Raw genomic sequence first — 19,886 nt, forward strand, 5'->3', positions numbered from 1 at the left:
TATCCTAACCAGCCCACTCTTTATAAATTTCCTCCCTTCTCACAGCAGTTTGTGGGACCCAGTTTCGGGTATTTTTTATGGTTTACCATCCTGAAGGAAAATCAAATCAAATCAATGATCCCCACAAGGAAAAATCTTCTTTTCTCTCACTCATAGAATTCGCTGCACCTGATCAGGTTTTGTGGTTCACACAGAATTGCCATGGAATTCTTTCCCATGCCTATTTGAAGCACCAAAAGCTGTATCTACATTTTATGGGAAATTATGATTTCTAGTAAAGACCAAAGTTGCTTGCTTGACTTCTGGAGCCTCGAGGTCAAGGCACCTCTTTCTCACCTTGACTGGAAGAGATGACTCAGAGGTGCAATCCTACAGGCAAAGTTCCACTAATTGCAAGTGAGGGCAATTCCTGCCACGAAGCCATTCCCAGCAGGGATTTCTATTCCTTACCTTGCAATTTTTCCACCAGTATTTCCTCTTCAGTTTGGCTGCACTGGTCTCAAACTGCGAGGCTCCCGCTTGCAACGCGTCCGCCCGGTTGTCGAGCTCCGACAGCTTCTGGTCCCTTTCCAGCACCTTGTCCACGTTCATCCTCATGATGTCGACCACCTGTGGGGGCACAGACACACGTGGCACTCCTCCCACAGGAGGGACACCCAGCTGTTCACAGCCTGCAGTGCCACAGCTCACCCTAAAGCCAGCCTTTGTGGTGTGTGACGGCATTTCCCTGGGCAGTGCCCCAAAATCCCAGCCTGGGGGAACAGCACTCCGTGAGCTACACTGTGTGGGTGCCCTTTGAGGTAGGAAATGAAGGGACATCATGAAATGCCACATTCACTAAAGTATTTGATTTCTTTTATACAGATACAAAAACCTGAAGAAGATCTCTGCGCCACAATTTGACATTGCTATGAGCAAGCCATTATTTTCCTTCTACATTGAATACCTTCCTTACCTGAAGCAGAGAAACCAGACAAAGGCCACTCTAAATGGAAACTTTATATAACTTTTTATATATGTTTATATATAAAACAATCTTCTCATTCTGCAGATCTGGGCAAGATGACTTCTCAGCTATAATTTGAAGTCTTGCTTGAAGCTTGCTTTTACTGGAGCAGATTCAGCCCAAGGGGTGGCAGAGAGCTCACGCCACCTTTATTGCACAGCCAGCACACAGCAGGCAAGGGCTGCTCCTGCATGGATTTTATACATTGGGTAAGGTGAAAATCCTCTTCTAGCAAGCCAATAACTAAATGGGAACCCTGTAGAAATTCACCACGAATGGCAGACAGTGTCACAATCTCAGTTAAGCTGTGTCCAATTTTTCTAGCAGTGAATGAGGCTGGTTGCCTGTTAATTCTCATGCTCTATAACAAGAAATTCCACGTTATAAACATTTAATAAAATTTAACTATTACCTGCAAAAATCCAGAGTTATTTAAAGGATGCATTATTGAAATACAGTGAGATGAAATTGGTAGTGAAAGAATCTTTAACAACTGGTCACAAAATATTTGTTTCACTTGTCTACCAAACCAAAACCAAAATGAAATCAATCCAAATTTTCTAACTTGCTTTTCCAACCCAAAACCTTCCAAGCACTTAACTTCATATAAACAATAATAAGTTCTTTTAAGTATTAATCTCTCAGCTAGTATTTAAAGTTGAATTTTACCTTGGTACAATGATTTGTAGTGAAAATTTTAAATTATTTGAAAATGCTGAAATAAAATACTATTTCCTATCCATTCTCTTAGTTTTTTGGGATTTTGTTTTTTGTTGTTTCGGTTTTTCGTTGTTGTTTTGTTTTGAGTGTTTGTTTGTTTGTTTCCCCAGCACTACCTATCGAATCTAGCCCAGCTGCAGTGAACACTTGCCCAGGTGAGATTTCATTTTCCTCAAATAAATAAATGTTTGCCCGGGCCTTAAAAAAATAAGCTCTACGATGTGTAGAGGAATGGGGTGGGAAAACCCAAGAGATGAATAGCTGAAATACTCTGCGGGCATTGGTGTAGCATTAAAAATATCGGTGATTTCGTGCAGCCCCAAAGTTTCCTGCTCTGCCCGGGGCTCTGCTGCCACCTGCGGGAGACCAACAGGGAAAGAAAAGAGCTGGGAAAGATCGGGGAGAAAGGGCAAAGCAATTTAACTTATCTATTTAATCTTATTAGTTTGTATTTATATATTATAATTTATATTTATTTATATTTAATAACTATATTTATGGTACTAATGCCTTAAGATTGTTGCCTTTATATTTTTCAGATCTTGAATTGCTTTAGGGTTATATCCTAAAGCACCATGGTCTGTCAGCTGCTGTTCTCCTGATTTATTCTGATAAAACAATTCCTCTGGGCCTGGAAGCCAAGGACACCCCACAGCCTCAGGCCCTGAAAGAATAAACAAAAAGTGAATTGGGGGAACAAACTGAGGGTAAATGACTTCATTAGCTGCAGCTGTAATTGGAGCATTAACCCCTGAGATGGAAATGGACCAAACTTGTAATTGTCTGAGAAACTTGTGACCATCTTCCAGCTTGGGTGCAGCCTCTGGGAGGTTTCTGACTGCCCAAGGTGTGCCTGTTGAAGGCCTTCAATAAACACCCACTGTATTCTCTTATTTATTCTTATTTATTGTCCAGCCTGTGTTCTAGGGAGCCGCCCCAAGGCATCAGCACAATTCACCAAGGTGGAATGTGCCAAAATGCACACACAGGGTAGATCACATATATAAATTTACAGACCTTGCAAATTAGCATACAACAAAGATGACTCAATGAGAGGCTTAAATGAATGTTGTGACATCTCTAAAGTATTCCCCCCCCAGATGGGCCTAATTTTAGTTTACAGGATATGTTTTAGAGAGGGCTTTGGTATCTCAAGACACTGTAAGGTTTTAAGATGTTTGGTCTTCTGGCCTAGCAAAATAGCAGGACTATGTTAAGATATTAAAAAATTACAAATATGCATGTTAAGGGTATTGAGAATACATTACAAGTATATAAAAAATAATAATAAAAAAATCACCCTGGCACCACCACACTGGATCTCTCAGAGTTACAAACCAGTGTCACCCCAGAGACCTGGCAGTGCTGGAAGGGCCAGTCTGCCTCCCTTGGCTATTCCTGTATTGTGATTTCCCTGTTAAAAAGGACCTGATGACCAGGTGCTACCAACTCCAAACCCCTGAAAAATCCTTCCCTGAAAGTGACTGGGCACTGGAATTGTTTGCCCAGGGAGGGGTGGGGTCACTGTCCCTGCAGGTGTTTTAAAGCAGCCTGGAGGTGGCACTCAGTGGTTTAGTTGATGAGGAGCTCTTAGGTTGGACTGGATGATCTTAAACATCTTTTTCAGCCTAGTTCATCCTGTGACTCTGATTCCGAATCAACTCTCAAATGGAAGGCAAAACCCCCACAAATCCTGAATTTCACCCACCTAATCCTCAAGTCCAGGAACTACTCATTGTCCCCTCATACTGGGCAGGAGTGACTGCCAAAATTAAGTCATCATCTCCATGAAAAGATCAATTTTCACGGGTCTGAGTGAGAAGAGTCAGAATACAGTGTCTTAAACACAGAGCAGGGGTTCACTATCCCCACTGATGCCATCTCTGATGAGCTGCTTGAACAGCCCTATGTATCTGACAGGCATCACTCATTTTAAGACAATAAAAGGCAATTTTTATCAACTTTTAGTTGTTTTTGCTGTCATTCACACGAACAAATACAGGACCACCATGATGTAACATGTTCAGGACAAGAAGTTTATTTCATTATTCTGACCAAAAACAAAAGCTAAAATGTAACATTCCTTTCCCTACTGGAAGAGGAAATAGAGAACCTAGCCTAGGCATTTCTGCAGGCATTTCTTCAGCCAGAGGATGCTGTGAACACTCTGAGCCCCAAAAATGGGGAGATAGAAAGTCACTGCTCCAGATTTTCCACAAAGAAAAGCTTCTCAAAAAGACAAAGCCCGTTTAGACACATGTATTCAACTCATTTAAGAAATGCATTTGAGTTGGATATTTTGTGGTCTTCTCTACTATCTTGACAGCATGCCCAAAGCTCTTGAAAATAGGGGCCTTTATGCATGTAGGTAGATATTTTCTAATGTGTATTTTATCAAATTGGCATTTAAGAATGACACAAGCTCTGCACACTCCACCACAGACAGTAAGCAATGAGTGACTTCAGTCTTTGGAGGGGTTTAACAATATCCTTTCCTTAATAGCCAGCACACAGAAGCACGCAGCAGGTGTGTGAGGATGCTGCAGCTGCTCCTGTTCCTCTGGGACACTCAGGGGCTGTGCCCATGAGCAGGGTGTGCTCGCTGTTCCCATCCCCAGAGCAGCTGGATGGACACTGCCATTACAGCCAAGAATTATAGGATCCAAACTGGAACAGGCACATGGTCCTCCAAGATCAAGAGAAGGAGAGGGGATTTGTTAAAGATGCTGTTATGACATCATGTGTGGGTGCCTTTCATTGGGAATAAACGGTGATGATTAATCAATAGAGCTGTTGCTAATGAGCACCGCCCTCGGCGGCTCAGTTCCAGTGGTGTTGGTCTGCCTGTGAGAGGCTGAAGGTCTGTCTCTGTGACACAGCCTGTGAAATTAGCAGCTAACCTTTAGGAGTGCAGGAAAACACTACAAGAGCTGCTTCCACTGTCACATTTCCTCCTAACCAGACTGACCGGGGGGAATCCCTGAGCTGGCACCAATGCCCACATTTAATCTGTGGAATTGTTCCTGGAACAGGGATGTTTATATTCAGGAGCTCTCTTGGACTGTGCCTCCTTTGACAAATCTAATTTCCTAGACCCACTGCCTTCAGATGCGTCCACAAGGGAGGAAGCCAAGCCCAGCAGCACCCTTGTGGCACTCACCTCGTCCACCTGGGCTTGTGTCTGCTGCAGCCTCTTGTTGCTGGACACGTTGGTGGCAGGAGGGGGCCCTGCAGCCCCTGCAGCATTGCTGGGACCCTGGGCAGAAGCTGGAACAGACCTGGAACAAAACGAGAGAACCTAAGTGACCAAAACCATTTTTACTTGTTCACTTCTTTTCTGAAGCTCGTTAAAAGTACCTATCTCTTCAAAGAACTTTTGAAGTTTCAAAGTAGCTTCTTCTTCTTCTTCTTCTTTTTCTGCTTCTTCAAAGAGCTTTTCCATTGTTTCAATCCATGATTTCCATTCCTGGATCACAACCCTACTGTTCCATTCCTTCTCATACCACCATCAGTTTTTACACTATTTCTTGATGGGACTTTATCAAACTCTTCCACCTGCCTTGCTGCTTTTTTAAACAGTTCAGATTATCTGCCCTAAATTAGGCCAATGGCCAAACTGACCACTGAGTAGCAGGGCAGAGCTTGTGTCCCATAAGGACACCCCCTCTGCTCTGTGTTTTAGTGCAGCACGAGATGGGCTGTGACCCTGAGTTCAGCACTGCCCTGCTCCTCGTGTTCAGACTTCACCAAGCAAAGATAAACGGAAGCAAACAACCAGAAACAGAAGGAGATCAAATCCATCACAACCAGAAGGAGAGGAGGAAGAACCAGGGGGTGAGAACTGCACACAGTGTGGGCTCAGTCATCTCTGGCATCCAGCAGTGCTGACCCTCCCCAGTGCTGGTCACCAAATGCCCCACCAGGGCAGCTCCAGCATGTCCACAGCTCCTGGATGTTTGCAGCTCTGCTGTGAACAGAGCCCTGACCCTCTGCACAGCAGCTCTTTGCTTCAACACTGCCTTTCTCCAGGTTGCCTATAACAAAGGACAAAACAAAGCGTCCTGAAAATCTAGCAACAGATCTGGTCTGTCTCAGGGTACGAGTTTGTGCAGACAAATCACCCCAGCAGCCTGAACCTGAACCTCAGCCAGCCATCCTTCACAGCCACACTCTATCCTGTGAAACCCCAGCTCTTCTTTCTAGGGACCCCTCTCACTCCTTCCCACAGGGAAATCAAACCCTTCCTGGAGCTGCAGAGGAAATCCCTGAGCATGTGAACTGAAAAATATCACAGATCCCACTCATGCATTACCAGTGCCTTCCCACAGTGACAGACTGAGAGAACACAGTGTTTCTCTGTGAATCATTCCCTTCTACATCCTGGGCTCTGATTAATGCTGCTGGAATTACGGCCTCATTAACACACTGTCAAAACGCCTGGGGGCACTACAGCTAGCTCCCCAAGGTACCTTAAGCTGCAAAATTCAGTTTGCCAGCATTGCCTGAGGGCTGAGATCCCTGGGGGCAGCCCTGACCCTCAGAAGCTCCCAGAGACCACTGCTGTAGCTTACACTGCAATTCTTATCTGGGGTGAGAACATCACTGGTGAGCTCAATGCTCATCCTTCGAGGACCTCACTACTGAAAACATAAAAACCAGATGCTGCTGCCACCTGCAAGGGAATCACTCCATTGATAGCCCTGGGCCAGCAGCCCAACAGGGTTTGAGCTGTCACAAAGGATCCAAAGCTGACTGTAATGTACATCACACACCACACAAAACAAGATCTCCCTGGAGCATCAACAGCCTCAAAGGGAGATCCAGGTACAACAACAGAGCTAAAATTGGAATCTTAAAACTTCTCTGCAGTTAAGGAAGTAAACTGGCATTTCCCCAATCAACACAAGCAGAATTTTTTCTGTGGAAACACTGTGTCACTACTACAAACACCAAGAGAGCTCCTCTCTTGAGTTCTGCACTGTTGGAATCCCAGAGACTACCCAAGAGGAGTATGTGAGAAGAGTTTTTCCCCGCCACATGTTCTGCTGTAAGCAGAGCTTATAAATTCAGTGACATTCTTGGTCAGAGGTACGAGATAACTCCAAAGCCTGGAGCTCTGCCACACACCTTTTCTGCCAAGTAATTCTCTTTTTTTTTTGTGCCTCCCAGGCTGTCCTTAAAATTACTTGATGTACAGTAGACACTTTCAAGGTTGTTCTCTTGCAGCATTCTTACTGCCATCTAATTTGGTTTCAACTGCATTTTCTGGGGCTTCTCTGCTCCCTGCACAAGGGAGGAAATGATGGGAAGAACGGGTGTTTTTCCAGCTGCCCTGACCATCCAGCAGGAGTTACTGCAGCCACCAAAGAGAGATGACAATCTTTATGCTAAGGCATAGCAATTAACATAGCCAGCTTAATTAATCACCTAAAATCTAATCCCAAGTTTTTTGGTAAAGAGGGGAACTGAAGGCCTGCATCACTTGAAAGCACAGACATTCTCTGTGATCTCATAGAGCAAAAATTCTAGAATTAAAGTCCAGCCTACATTTACATAATTCTTCCTGCATTTACATAATTCTTCTATTATTGCCTCTGTACCGTGTCATATCAGCTTATAATTTCTCAGAAGTGTTATTCAAAGAAATTCATGCAAAAATATTAGAACTATGTTGTAGAAGCTTCCTTTTGAAATACATGAAGCATCACAGTGTTAATGTATAATTTCTCATGGTCTGGCATGATTTTGGGGACTCACAAAAGAATGCAAAATCCATATAAAAGCCCCATCACTAGGCCTCTAGCCATCAGACTTGTGTAGTTTTTTTAGGAAAAGGAAAAAAAAATAAGATTACCATTGGTGCTGAGAACTGCCATTCCCAAGAACAAGTCAAATTAATTTTGAGGGAGGAACAAAATCCTGTTATTGTTGGTGAAAAGGGGAATGAATCCCTAGCAAATACTCTTAAATGGCAGCCACTGTGTGACATCAGAGCACAAGGCAGATTTGGATCAGCCAGCACATGAGCAACCCAGCAGAGCAGTGCAGGCTCTGTGTTTGCAGCCACCTCGGAAAAAACACTCAGGGACTTTCTGAGTGATTCAGCAAAATGGTCTCAGCTGACTCAGACATCCTCAGCTCTTCCACTTGGGCCTGAAACTGGCAGGTCAAATTCATGACTAAGAGATTTGTCATCTCTCCGAGATGTTTTGGAAGCAACTTGCTATTTAGATCTGACAATTAAAGGCAGCTGCAACTCTTAATTAAAAGAGAATTGGAGATAGCCAGTGTTACTGTTTTGCATTTCAGCACTGGCTGAAAAAGCATTAAGGATTGTGTGTCTCATATTTTGGGAAACCATCTGACACACGCTATCATTTTTGTTCGTAGTGTGAGCTGCACAGCAGAATCTTTTCACTTGGGCCAGGGGAGGGAGATGCACGGTGCAGATACCAGGAGGATGCCAGGCCACCACTGTGCCCTGGTTCAGTTTATATGAGGACCTCCAAGGCTGCTTTCAGCATCTTCTTTTATCCATCCAAAGTGCTTTTTAAAGCCTCCAACTGCAGGACCTAATCCCTTCAGAGTCTTTATCCTAGCAACACTGCAGTAAGCTGAGGAAAAGCTGTTATCCCTGCATATGGCTGGAAACAGGTACAGGGGGATGAAGGGGCTTCTCCACACACAGAAAGGCCGTGGCAGAGCAGCCCAGCCCTCTTCATTGTCCTCCTCCTGCTCCTCTCCAGCTCTGACTCAAGTCTAAGACCTATTTCTAACAGCAGGAGTTATTTTCTCTCCCTCAGCCTTAAACCAGTGAGAAACACAGCTACAGCTGAAGGCACATGGAAAGTGAGAATCACATCAGCTTTAGGGGGTGTCAGCAGCTCAGGGGAGGGGCACTGAACGTGAATCAGTGCAGCAGATCTCGTTAATGACCCCTACCAAGAGTGAAACTAAGCAGGCAATTTTTTAAGAACCCCAGTCTGATTCCTCTTTCCTCAAACCCTTTCCCTGTTGTTCAAATAAAACAAAATCGCACTGCCTCTCTTCCATTTCATTTATTTATTTTTACTGCTCAGAGATCATATTTGTGCAGTACACATTCACTATTGTAGCTTATGTATATTTATGACACTTTTTTCCATGTGGACCCCTTCAAAAAGCACCCACCCATTTGTGCTTCCCTGTGGAAGTACAGTCTGAAGGTCTGTGGGGTTTTATTTTATTTATTTCTAGACTAGCTAAAAAAGCTTTCTAACCAATCACTGTGGCCATGGCAGGTTTGACACAACCCTAACAAAATCCAGTCTGACAAAGAGAGAAGACTAAAAACTTCTGTGGTCGTCTATTCACTTGTCACCACTCAAATAAATTGATATTTAAACTCTTTCAGATTCTGAGCCTTCCAGACTCGAGTCCTTAACTGTACAAACTCAGCAACAGCATGGGCCTACCACAGTTGTGGCTGGACAGTCGTGTTTCTCTTTGTGTACAGGAAAGAGACATTAATTATCCATCCCAGCACCTCCTACCATATTTTTTGGTCTTCCCATAGTGAAATGGGGTAGTGTCATATGGCAGGTCCTGTTACTCTTTGAAAACCACACACAGATTCTGTCAGCAGAGGTGCAGAGAAACTTCTAGCACCCCTGTGAAATGTTCTTCTCACAAGTAGGTAATGATGTTCTCTGCCTGCAGGGTGAGAGGATGCTCCAAAAGACAGCCCTGGTTAGAGACCATGACCTCCCACTTCTGAGATGCTCTCAGTGGGGTAATTTGCTTTTCAGTTCAGCTGCCCACTAATTGTAGTATGTATTTCAGGCTTCCAGCTCATCTCTCCCCCTGCAGTTATTAGCCAGCCTGTTTTAGCAGGCAAGGTTTATCCTTGTTTTCCTTCCACTGATCTCGCTTCCACAGGGGAACCAAAAAAGAGGAGTACAGAAAGCCATGATATCATGGACCTGGCTGGGCTGAGGAGATAATCAGCTGATTGACAGAGGAGTATCACTGCTGGGCTAGTGGACATTTGCACACTGCAGCTGGAGGGATTTTCAGGCTACAGAAAGATGTTTTCAGCCCTCTGAGACCTCACAGAGGGAGTAGAATTAGCTCCCAACAAAAGCAAACAGACTCCCTTCACTTACAAGGGAAGCATCACTGCTTGAACAGAGATGTTCCTCTTCATTGTGCTTTTTTTCTGTCTGAGCCCTTGTGTTCAGTAAAAATGTGACTATTGACAAGTAAATGGCTACAGACTTAGGCTAATTCCATTCTGGGACTATCAAATTTCAAATTATCCCTCGTGCTATTTGTAATAGCTGGGTAATGAGTAATAGTGAATTGATGATAGAACAAAACCCCACATATAAAAGGAATTAGCATTTGAGATGTCTTCATTTTGTGAGGAAAGATCTGCTTTGAACACAGCTCTGTTCTCAAATGTGCTTTTCATATATTACCAACAATATTCTACAAGGACTCTCCCGTATTGCCAAATATTTACTCTGATCACCAGCCAAAGGATAATACTCCACATTTAATGTCCTGGGAACACATTTAATTAAATATTCCCACTAGTTTATTATGACTGCATTAACCATCTGGTGTGCTAAATATGCACACAGAGGAAAAGGAGAGGAACCCTAAGACTTCATCTTTAATTTGATCAACATTTGTTAAGTTAGTAATGACCAACTGATTTATCTTCTCTGGTATCTTCCTTCAAGCCAAATGAATGTTGCTTACCAACTTTAAGGATTAGAGGAAAATTTGATCTACAGTGATATTTTTAAGAACATTCTTTCATAATTTTAAGCCCCTTGGATTTACATACATGCACCTTGAAATTTTTTTCATAAACACTTTTTGCTCTGTATTATGACTGTGATGTTCCTGTGTTTCCTTCCCTACCAACAACAGAGAAATATTTTTATTTGCACATCTTCATTTTCAACATCTATAATGCCTTGTTAATTTAGAAACATTCCAACTTCTGGACACTTTGCTGCTGGAGACAATAATCAGGTGGATCTCAGTCTCTGTCCGCGTTGTTCAGCAGGACAGAGCTAATGCAGGTTAGTGATGGTGAGCTCCTGGATCCCACTGCACCAGCCTCCTCTCCACATCTGCAAACATGCAGAGCACTGAAAAAAAAATAATCCAACCCTAAAGTAAATCTCCCTTTGAGGTAATTTCCACAGACTGACCTGTCACTTCAGCAAATTTTAGTCCCATGCTATGAGTTTTTTTCTTAGAAAAGGGTTAATTCTCATTTGCTGATACAAAACTAATTATAATCTTTATACTAAATGAGATTTATTTTTATTAGAGAATGAAAGCAAATACAGGTGCAAGCAGTAATAAGAAACCTTTCTCTTAATACTTATACAGATGTTAACATGATATTGTGAAAAAGGGACAAATGTGATTTATTGTTTTCTACATTCTGCTTGTTTCAATTCATAAATTGCTTAATCTGCATCAGGCTGCTTTCAGATAGAAATTAGTTTAGTAAAACATATGGAAAATCATTTATGTGATATGTTCATAATAGTTAATAACTAAAATCTATCTTCAGTGCAATGTCTACACAGAAAAATACCAAAACACTGTATTGCATTGAAGTCAGTTTTCAGAAGGAAGTGTTATCTCTAGTTCCTGGGCAATATTGATTGCACCTTCTATTAATTCTTACAAGATTTCAGAATTGGCAGGTTTCAGACTCCTGTAATAATTTCTCTTCTCTAGCAAAAAGAACACAAACTTCTTTTTTTTCTCTTTTTATTTTTTCTTCGTGCTCTTCGTTTTGTTAACCTTCAATTATCTGGGTTATGATGTGGGCTAAAGGCAATAAAACTGGCACAAAGATCAGGTCTGTGATCTAATTTTCTCTCAAAATGGTTCCTATTTCAAGCCAGTTCAATATAGATGAAATCTAGTATATGTAAATGGAGACACTGATAGGAAAAAAAAAAAATAAAAATCAGAATTTTCTTTTACAGAAGTTCCTTGTGCTCCATTACCCCAGCAGTCCTTATGTGAATGTGGTTCATCTGAGCTGAAGTGGTCCTCAAATCCCTGAGAGCTCTTGGTTTGGCAAGGTGCATCCTGTCCTGCACACTGAGGTTGCACACCTGATAAAACCTGAGCACCACAGCAAGAGGGGCACTTTTCTCCCTAGAAAACTTCATTAAAGGAATTTTAGTTTATAAATAGGAAAATGCTTTTACTGGGCATAAGAAGACACAGCCCCCCCTTCAGCTACTGTGACAAAACCCCAACAAACCAAAACAAAGCAGAGATCCAGCAGAGAAGTCAAACCCTGGATAACACAAAGCCTTTCTTTTTCTTGCCCTGAGTTACTGATGCGAAATTAGGGAAAGAAAAAAACTGATTGCAAATACACAAGTCTGGATTAAAGCATAAAACACCAAAGTGAGAGAGAGGAAGCCTAAGAGAACAAAGCTTCACTCGGTGCCTTGGTGAGACACATCTGAAACAAAGCGAGAATAAAACAATAAATGAGTCACTATCATTGCTGCCATTTCCTATTGGAAGCTAAGAAATGCAATCTGCCTTGATAACAAATTATAGGGCAAAGACATAAATAGCAAACATGTTGCTAGAGAAATGTTTCAAAAATTCAGGACTCTTAAAGCTAGAGTAGATTTGAAGAAGGTTTTTTTTTGGTGTTTTTATTTTTATTTTTTTGGGTTTGTTTTGTTTTGTTTCTTGTTTGCTTTAAAGTCCCAGAAAGAACAAAACAGCTAAAGAAAGTCACATTTCCAGCAGCAGTGAAGAGTTTTTGTAGCCTGTCTATATATATGTGCTACTGCTATTCAGTGGCAGCTTCATCACAGATAAACCTCAGAGGGTAATTACCACCTCTACTTATATTAAATCTTAATTATCAGGAGGCTTGTTAAGTTTAAATCTTGTCTAATTGCTTGGCCAAGAAAACTGCAGTGAATATTTTATCCCACCTATTCATTACTTAAATATCAGTCTGTGCAAGTGTCAGAGAGCAGCCAAGGGATCTGTACAGAGCCAAACTTTCACCCTTATTTCTCCCAAAATGTCACCTTCAGTTCCATGAAGTACAGCTGTCATTTCCAGCTTTCCCATCACAGGGCCTCCACCTCCCCATGGTGTCATGATTCACACACAATGTCCCTTCTTCCCATTTTCAACATAACTGGCTTCCATTTAACCAATAAAATACATTAAAGCAATAAAGGGAAACTTCTCATTTCAGGTTCTCACTGAATTAAAAAAAAAACCCCTCCAAAAACACAAAATACTTTGAATAAAACAAAGCCAGAGCTTTAAAGATCTTTTAAAAAATATTTTTGAGATTATTTGGCCAAATAAATCACCTGGTGAACTAATGTAAATTCATTAAATGCCTCTTAACAGAAAATTATGAACTGTATTGAAACTAAAAATGTGTAAAGTAAGATTATTCTGTAACATTACAGCCACCTCTCCTGAACTCCCCATCCTCACGGGATCCCCAAGAGCCTTTCTGGTTCCTCCTTAGGCTAAGCTCCCACCTTTATTTTTCCGTCTTTCCCTCAAACTCTGATTTTTTAATGATTATCTTTGCTTTCCACAGAGATCTATGTTTAAATCACATTTCCAGAACCCTGGTGTGATTTCTGAAGCTCACAGCCGTAATCTGTGGATCGATGCTGGGAACACCTGTACATTTGCAAAATGCCACAGTCCAGAAATTGAACTTCAATTTTGCTTTTCTTCCCCCAATAAATCTATAAACATCTACTAATTCAGTAAAGACCAGTTTACCCTGCTTGTATCTCTCAGTTTTGTTACATTCAAGATGCTGCCTTTTGCTTTTTGTGAAAATGCCTGAACTTTTTTGTGCCTGAAAATCTGCAGTGAGTTGCATCATTAAAAGCAGCCCTTCTTCTGGGTTCTTTTTTCAAAACATCCCCTCCCTGCCTGCTGAAGGAGGATTTCTACTCTGCTCTCCATTCATCTGAAACTTGGAAGTTAATTACTTTTACAATACTTGAAAAGTAACCACTTGTTTCTCACCTCCCTCTTTGGAAATAAAAAGTCCTTGGGATTGAGAAGGAATATCTGAGTTTAAATTTATGCTTAAAAAGTCAAAGACTTCATAAAAATTTGAATTGTCGATATGTTATTCAAGTGACAAGAGGAACTGGTGACAATACAACAGATTTCCAGTCAACCATAAACTCTCGTTTATATAAATAAAGCAGAAATCAGATGACTGAAACATTCCCATAGTTGGCATTCCCTGCCCTCAGAGCTACTCTTCTCTCAGCCTTTACACCCCTTGGAGGGCAAAGTATTTCCTCCTGCCACTACAATTCTGGTACAGATACATAAGATACATTAAAAGTAAATGTTATTCATGCATTTTATTTCCATTAAAATAAATAACTTTCAACTGCTATCCCAACAAAATATTGGGAGTTACAGCCCACCTGTTCACAATAAATTCAGCCTAACTACAGCAAGATTCAGTGCACTGATAGAGTTATTGCTTTTTTATTACAATTTATTTTTGGCCTCTGTGTCCTTGTGCAGTGGAGTCATCACTCTGGGGCAGTGCTGTGCTGTGGGCTCCAGACTCCCAGTTCTCCCAGTGCTACTGGCAGCCCTGTGGATGGGATGCCTTAAAATTTTTGCCTTTATCTTTTTCAAATCCTGGACTGCATTAGTGTACAACCCCAAATTCCATACAGAGGGTTAGTTACTGTTCACACTTTGGTCAGATAAAACAATTCCTCTGGGCCTGGAAGCCAAGGACACCCCACAGCCTCAGGCCCTGAAAGAATAAACAAAAGTGAATTGGGGGGAACAAACTGGGGGTAAATGACTTCATTAGCTGCAGCTGTAATTGGAGCATTAACCCCTGAGATGGAAATGGACCAAACTTGTAATTGTCTGAGAAACTTGTGACCATCTTCCAGCTTGGGTGCAGCCTCTGGGAGGTTTCTGACTGCCCAAGGTGTGCCTGTTGAAGGCCTTCAATAAACACCCACTGTATTCTCTTATTTATTCTTATTTATTGTCCAGCCTGTGTTCTAGGGAGCCACCCCAAGGCATCAGCTGGCACACCTGATGACAGGCAGAGAGGAAGGAATGTGCAGGGCTGGAGCCAGTTCCCTAGGTAACCAAGGGATGTTTTAAAAAGGAAAGTGGTAATAAGTAAATAAATGCACACAATAAAGGCCCACACACATGACTAACTTTCCTAGATACCACGGACAATAGAGAGTGGCAGAGCACGGAAATTCATGGATCTGTGAGGAAACAGACAAATTTCTCCCCAGTGAGATGGTTAAATAATACCCTAATTCACAAATTCCTTATGATGCCTTGGGATGGATCCCCAGAGCAGGGGCTGGACAGAGTTAAGAGAATACAGTGGGTGTTTATTGAAGGCCTTCAACAGGCACACCTTGGGCAGTCAGAAACCTCCCAGAGGCTGCACCCAAGCTGGAAGATGGTCACAAGTTTCTCAGACAATTACAAGTTTGGTCCATTTCCATCTCAGGGGTTAATGCTCCAATTACAGCTTCAGCTAATGAAGTCATTTACCCCCAGTTTGTTCCCCCCAATTCACTTTTGTTTATTCTTTCAGGGCCTGAGGCTGTGGGGTGTCCTTGGCTTCCAGGCCCAGAGGAATTGTTTTATCTGACCAAAGTGTGAAGACAGTAGTTAACACTTTATATGAAGTTCAGAGTTATGCACTATTGCAGGATTTGAAAAATAGAAAAGCTAAAATCCTAAGGCATCACTTGCAGGCAGCCAGGAGCACTCAGCCCTTTTTCTTTTCCCTCACCATTTCCCAGCTCTCACACTGCAAGCAGCTCCTAAACTAGATTTAGATGGCAATAGGAAGTCATTCGGCTTTGGACTGATAGTAAAAATTTTGGGAACCATTTAAGGTCAGTCAGCTCCCAATGTAAGCAACTGATTTTGATGTAACTGGGAGAGTGTTTCTGGCAGAAAATTTCCTTCTGAATGAGGTTTTACTTGCTTTTTTTTTTTCCTTCCCTCCCCAAAGACAACAATGGAAAAGAGAAAATTTAAATGAAAAAGGACTCAAGAGTTCATCTTGGCCATTCCCTTACCTCCAGGCATCACTGAGTGGTACCTCAGACCCAACCCAGGTTTGTCTGCCCCAGCCTTGTCTGCTTCTTTCCCCAGCAGAATTTGTGTTGGGCATTTTGAGGCTCATTGAGCACTTTTAACTCATCCAGGCTCAGGGGACATGAATCTTTGCAAGGATGCTTTGCCCTCTTTGGGCTGGGGTCCCCACTGAGGGTGCCCAAAATGCATCTGCAGCTCAGGCCCTGCAATCACCAACCTGCTGAGAGAACACAGCACCCAGAAAAGAAAGAACTGTGACCTGTGAATACGAGGAAATCTTGGTACCTGTATGAAAACCTTAAAAATCAAGCTCTTTATTTTATCCATGAAGCCCCAGAGTGGCTGAATATCCACAGAGGAATTCAGTACAGAAATGAGTAGAAGTCATTTTTCTTGGTAGAATTTCCTTGCTTTAATCTTCTCTGGGTAAAGTTGTAGCTTGGCAGAAGCCACATCTCTTCTGGAGAAGGGTCCATGAAATCATTGGCAAAGTACATTTTACCCTGTTCTGCGCCTCCTCTCTTTATAACTGAGTTGATTCAATTCCCTAGTCTTAATTAGAATTAACTTGTTATAAATAATTTAATAATATACTCATAAAAATCTTGAAATTTGCAGTCTGTGACCTGCTGCCTGTGAATATTTAAATTATTTGACAAAGGTATTATCAAAAAGACAAATTACAGTGTTATTGGAAAAATAGATTTTGAAGTCAGTACGGCATTAAAATGGAAGAGAAAATAACAGAACCAGTCCAGCCTAAATGAACAGACCACATTCCCATTTTTACAATGAGATTTTAAATAAAAACAACCAACAGCTTGTGAGTAGTCCATTGAATAGAAGTTCTCAAAGATTACTGTCAAATTATTAAAAAAAAATAAATAGATTATCCTCATAGGCAATTCTTGAAAAGTGAAATAATAAACTGTGAAGTATTGATTCACTTCAAAATCACAGAAGTTACTAGCACAAGGGTTTGTTATGCTGTTTGAGAACCTGGAGTAATTCCACAAATGTGTAAGCATGAATATATGTGCATGTGTATCTCAAAACCAGGAACCATCAGAGCTCAGGGAGGTGTTAGTCATTAGAATATTCTCCAGTCTAGCAAACAAAACCATAATGATCCTGGATTAGTGGTTTATCAATTTAAATGGTTAAACAAAGGCTAAATTTCAATTTAAAAAACTTGAACATTAACACAACAGTCCCTGCTGTAATTCAAAAAACTTGTAGTGGCTTAAAAAACTAAACTGTGAAATAATCTATCTACACAACACAATGAATCAGGATTTAATGGCATTTTGGCCTTAGTCTGTGTTCCAAGCTGCAGTTCATTTGAAAGAAAAAAAATCAATTTCTAGCTGAATTAATTTGATTTTTATCAATAGCTGCTAAATTAAATTCAGATGAAGTATATATCTGGTGATTATGCTAATCTCTCCACACTGCTACATCCAGGTTATTCGAGTAAATGAAATGTAATCTGTAACTTGCAGAAAAAACCCAATTTTGTTAACAATCTCATCTTCTGGATTTAAAGGTTTTATTTTGCTCATTTACTGTTTATTTAGCCACTAAATACAGATCCTCAAATCCTTTTGGACCGAGAAGAACATCATTCATTTTCCAGTAATGAGCCAGTAATTCCCCCAGTCTCACTAACATCATCCAGCCAAGCAGGGTTAAAGCAAGTTCTCTTTTACTCTGTGCTCACACAGGGGAGCAAACATGATGGAAAGATTTGATACAACTTTTTTTTAGCAATGGATAATAAATCAATTTTTAGCAATGGATAATAAATTATGCAGTTTATTGCTTCTCTCTTGCATTCTGCTATAGCCTTCTCTGGATAACGTTGTACCAAGCTCCCAGCCTCCCTCCAGTCAGTTTCCTGAGGAATCAGGAAATATATTACAAATATATATATATATATTACAAATATTAGAACATCTGAGTGACTGTGTAATATCACAGCTTTTTAAAAATAAATGCAATTTCTTACTGGTTGCAACAATTTTGTTGTGTCCCAGCAGCCATCAGATGTAATGCACCCCTGTGTTAATGAGGATTAATAGAAATACTTCCAGGAGCTTCAACTAGCATAAAAGAACAGTTTGGAAATGGATATTGATATTTTGACTTTCATACACAGCCTTCCTGAACAGCACCAGGATGATAAAGACACTTCTGACACTTCTCACTGAACGTTTTTCAGTAGGATTTTTGCTAACATTTCATGTGATTCAATAGATTTGGAGGGCCCAGTTTTCTGAAAAAGACTCTTTCTTCAGAGCTTTGTAGCTCCACTTTGTACTGGGGGTTTCTTGGGGTTTTTTTTGTTGCTGATTTGGGGTTTGTTTTTCGTTTGGTTGCGTTTTTTGTTTGTTTTTTTTCTGGTTGGTTTATTTTGTTTTGAAGGAACTTCAACTCAGCCTTCAATCTTGAACATGCAGAGTTTTACATCTGGGATTAATTATGGACATTTTGTAACTCCCCACCTGATGGTTTGGGCAGGGAGTTCAGAGATTTTGCTCAAATTCAGTAAGATTTCTGTCCCAGCATTGTGGAGGAAAAGGGGCTAATCTGACACAGGTATTTTCCTGGTGAGAAATGCCTTGATGAATTGCTTTTAATCTGCAGAACTTTCTAATTATGTAAATTCAGAGCATTCTGTCAGCAAGTAGGTCTGAATCACACATCTTTGGTTTAACTCACACAGAAAAAGTGGCAGCAACTTCAGCACCCTGTCATCCCCTTAAGAAAGCAATTATAGTAAAATATTACTGTCACAACTCCAAAGTGTATCAGGCAATGTCCAAGGAGCTTTCCACAGTGGGGTACAGCTCCATCCTACCACAGATGTCCTCTGGTACAACTGGAGACAGCAATCAGTGTCCAAAAGGAAAGAATATCTTCATTTGATTATCATTTGTATGTTAGTTTGCCTGGAAATGAAATGCATCAAAGCAGGACAAATACTCAGTCCACTGGCTTATTTATTTATAGAACAAGCTCGTGGTATATTATCATACTTCATATCATACTTCATATCATACTTCTTCATTTTCTTTCAATTTCTGCCTTTTTTTTTTTTTTTGTGGTTAGGGTTCCCCAGGAGTTGTTATTGATAGTGAGCCTTATCCCTTCTACTGGTCCAAAGCATCAGCATTGTTCAGAACTGCTCCATTTATTCCCTGCTTTATGATGATATAATTGTCAGCAAAAAGCAACCTTTGCAGGTTGTATCATGACCTGTTCCACAAGGAACTAAACCAATAAAGCCTGCCTTCACCTGCAGAATTGCTACATCCCTCCCCAGTCACCAAAACACCTTCAGCTCCCCTCTGTTACCATCTCACAGGAGTTGCTGCCTCTCAGTAGCTCCAGTTCCTGCCACACCCTCAGCTGTGCTGAGGTTCCCCCACACCTGCACAGAGCAAGGGAAGGCTCCTGAGCTGCTCCTGCTCACTTCTCCTCACCTGGCTGCTGATCTCCCACAGCTTGTAGGAATCTGCATCTGGGAGGTTTTTTACCACTCCATCAAGTTTAGCAGGATGGTAAAAGGGCAGTCACAGAAGCTGTGTTTCCTGGAAAGGCTGGCCAGAGCCAGCACCATTCAAAAGCCTTGCACATGTCTCTTTTTGGCCTCTGCTCTTGCTTTTGTTACTCAGCTTTCCACCTCAGTCACGTCAGTGGCTCTCCAGGGGAGGACACTGTTCATTTTCTGTGGAAGTGCTGTAAGACATGAGCAATCATTCAGCTTCCAAAGAATGTTGTTGCTTTGCTTTTCTTCTCCATTCAGTCACTCAGCTGCCCTGAATGGAACAATGTGAAAAACGTGGGGTGTTCTGAAAGCACACATAAAAGAATCCACCACAAATGTTCGTATTGATTTAGGTTCAGAACAAAATTAAAAATGCCTGCCTGAAAATCCAGATGTATGGCCACTGAATATGGAGTCCAAACACATTTCCATTAAGAAAAATCCTGCTAGAAAAGCACGATG

The 19,886-nt window shown here is 41.4% G+C and overlaps 1 protein-coding gene across 1 annotated transcript in view; it reads right to left on the reverse strand.

Moving 5' to 3' along the window:
* LOC102113586 (vesicle-associated membrane protein 2) overlaps positions 1–19,886 on the reverse strand; it is a 48,465-nt gene that overhangs the window by 12,472 nt on the left and 16,107 nt on the right. The window contains exons 2-3 of the mRNA XM_014258369.2: positions 4,887–5,004; positions 451–609 (exon numbers count right to left, since the gene is read on the reverse strand). Of these exons, the coding sequence (XP_014113844.1) occupies positions 451–609; positions 4,887–5,004 (277 nt within the window). The remainder of the gene's footprint in view (positions 1–450; positions 610–4,886; positions 5,005–19,886) is intronic.

This window comes from Pseudopodoces humilis, chromosome 11, assembly GCF_049639895.1.
Source record: "Pseudopodoces humilis isolate 2021_Gansu_Grassland_sample_001 chromosome 11, ASM4963989v1, whole genome shotgun sequence".
Classification (NCBI taxonomy): Eukaryota; Metazoa; Chordata; class Aves; order Passeriformes; family Paridae; genus Pseudopodoces; species Pseudopodoces humilis.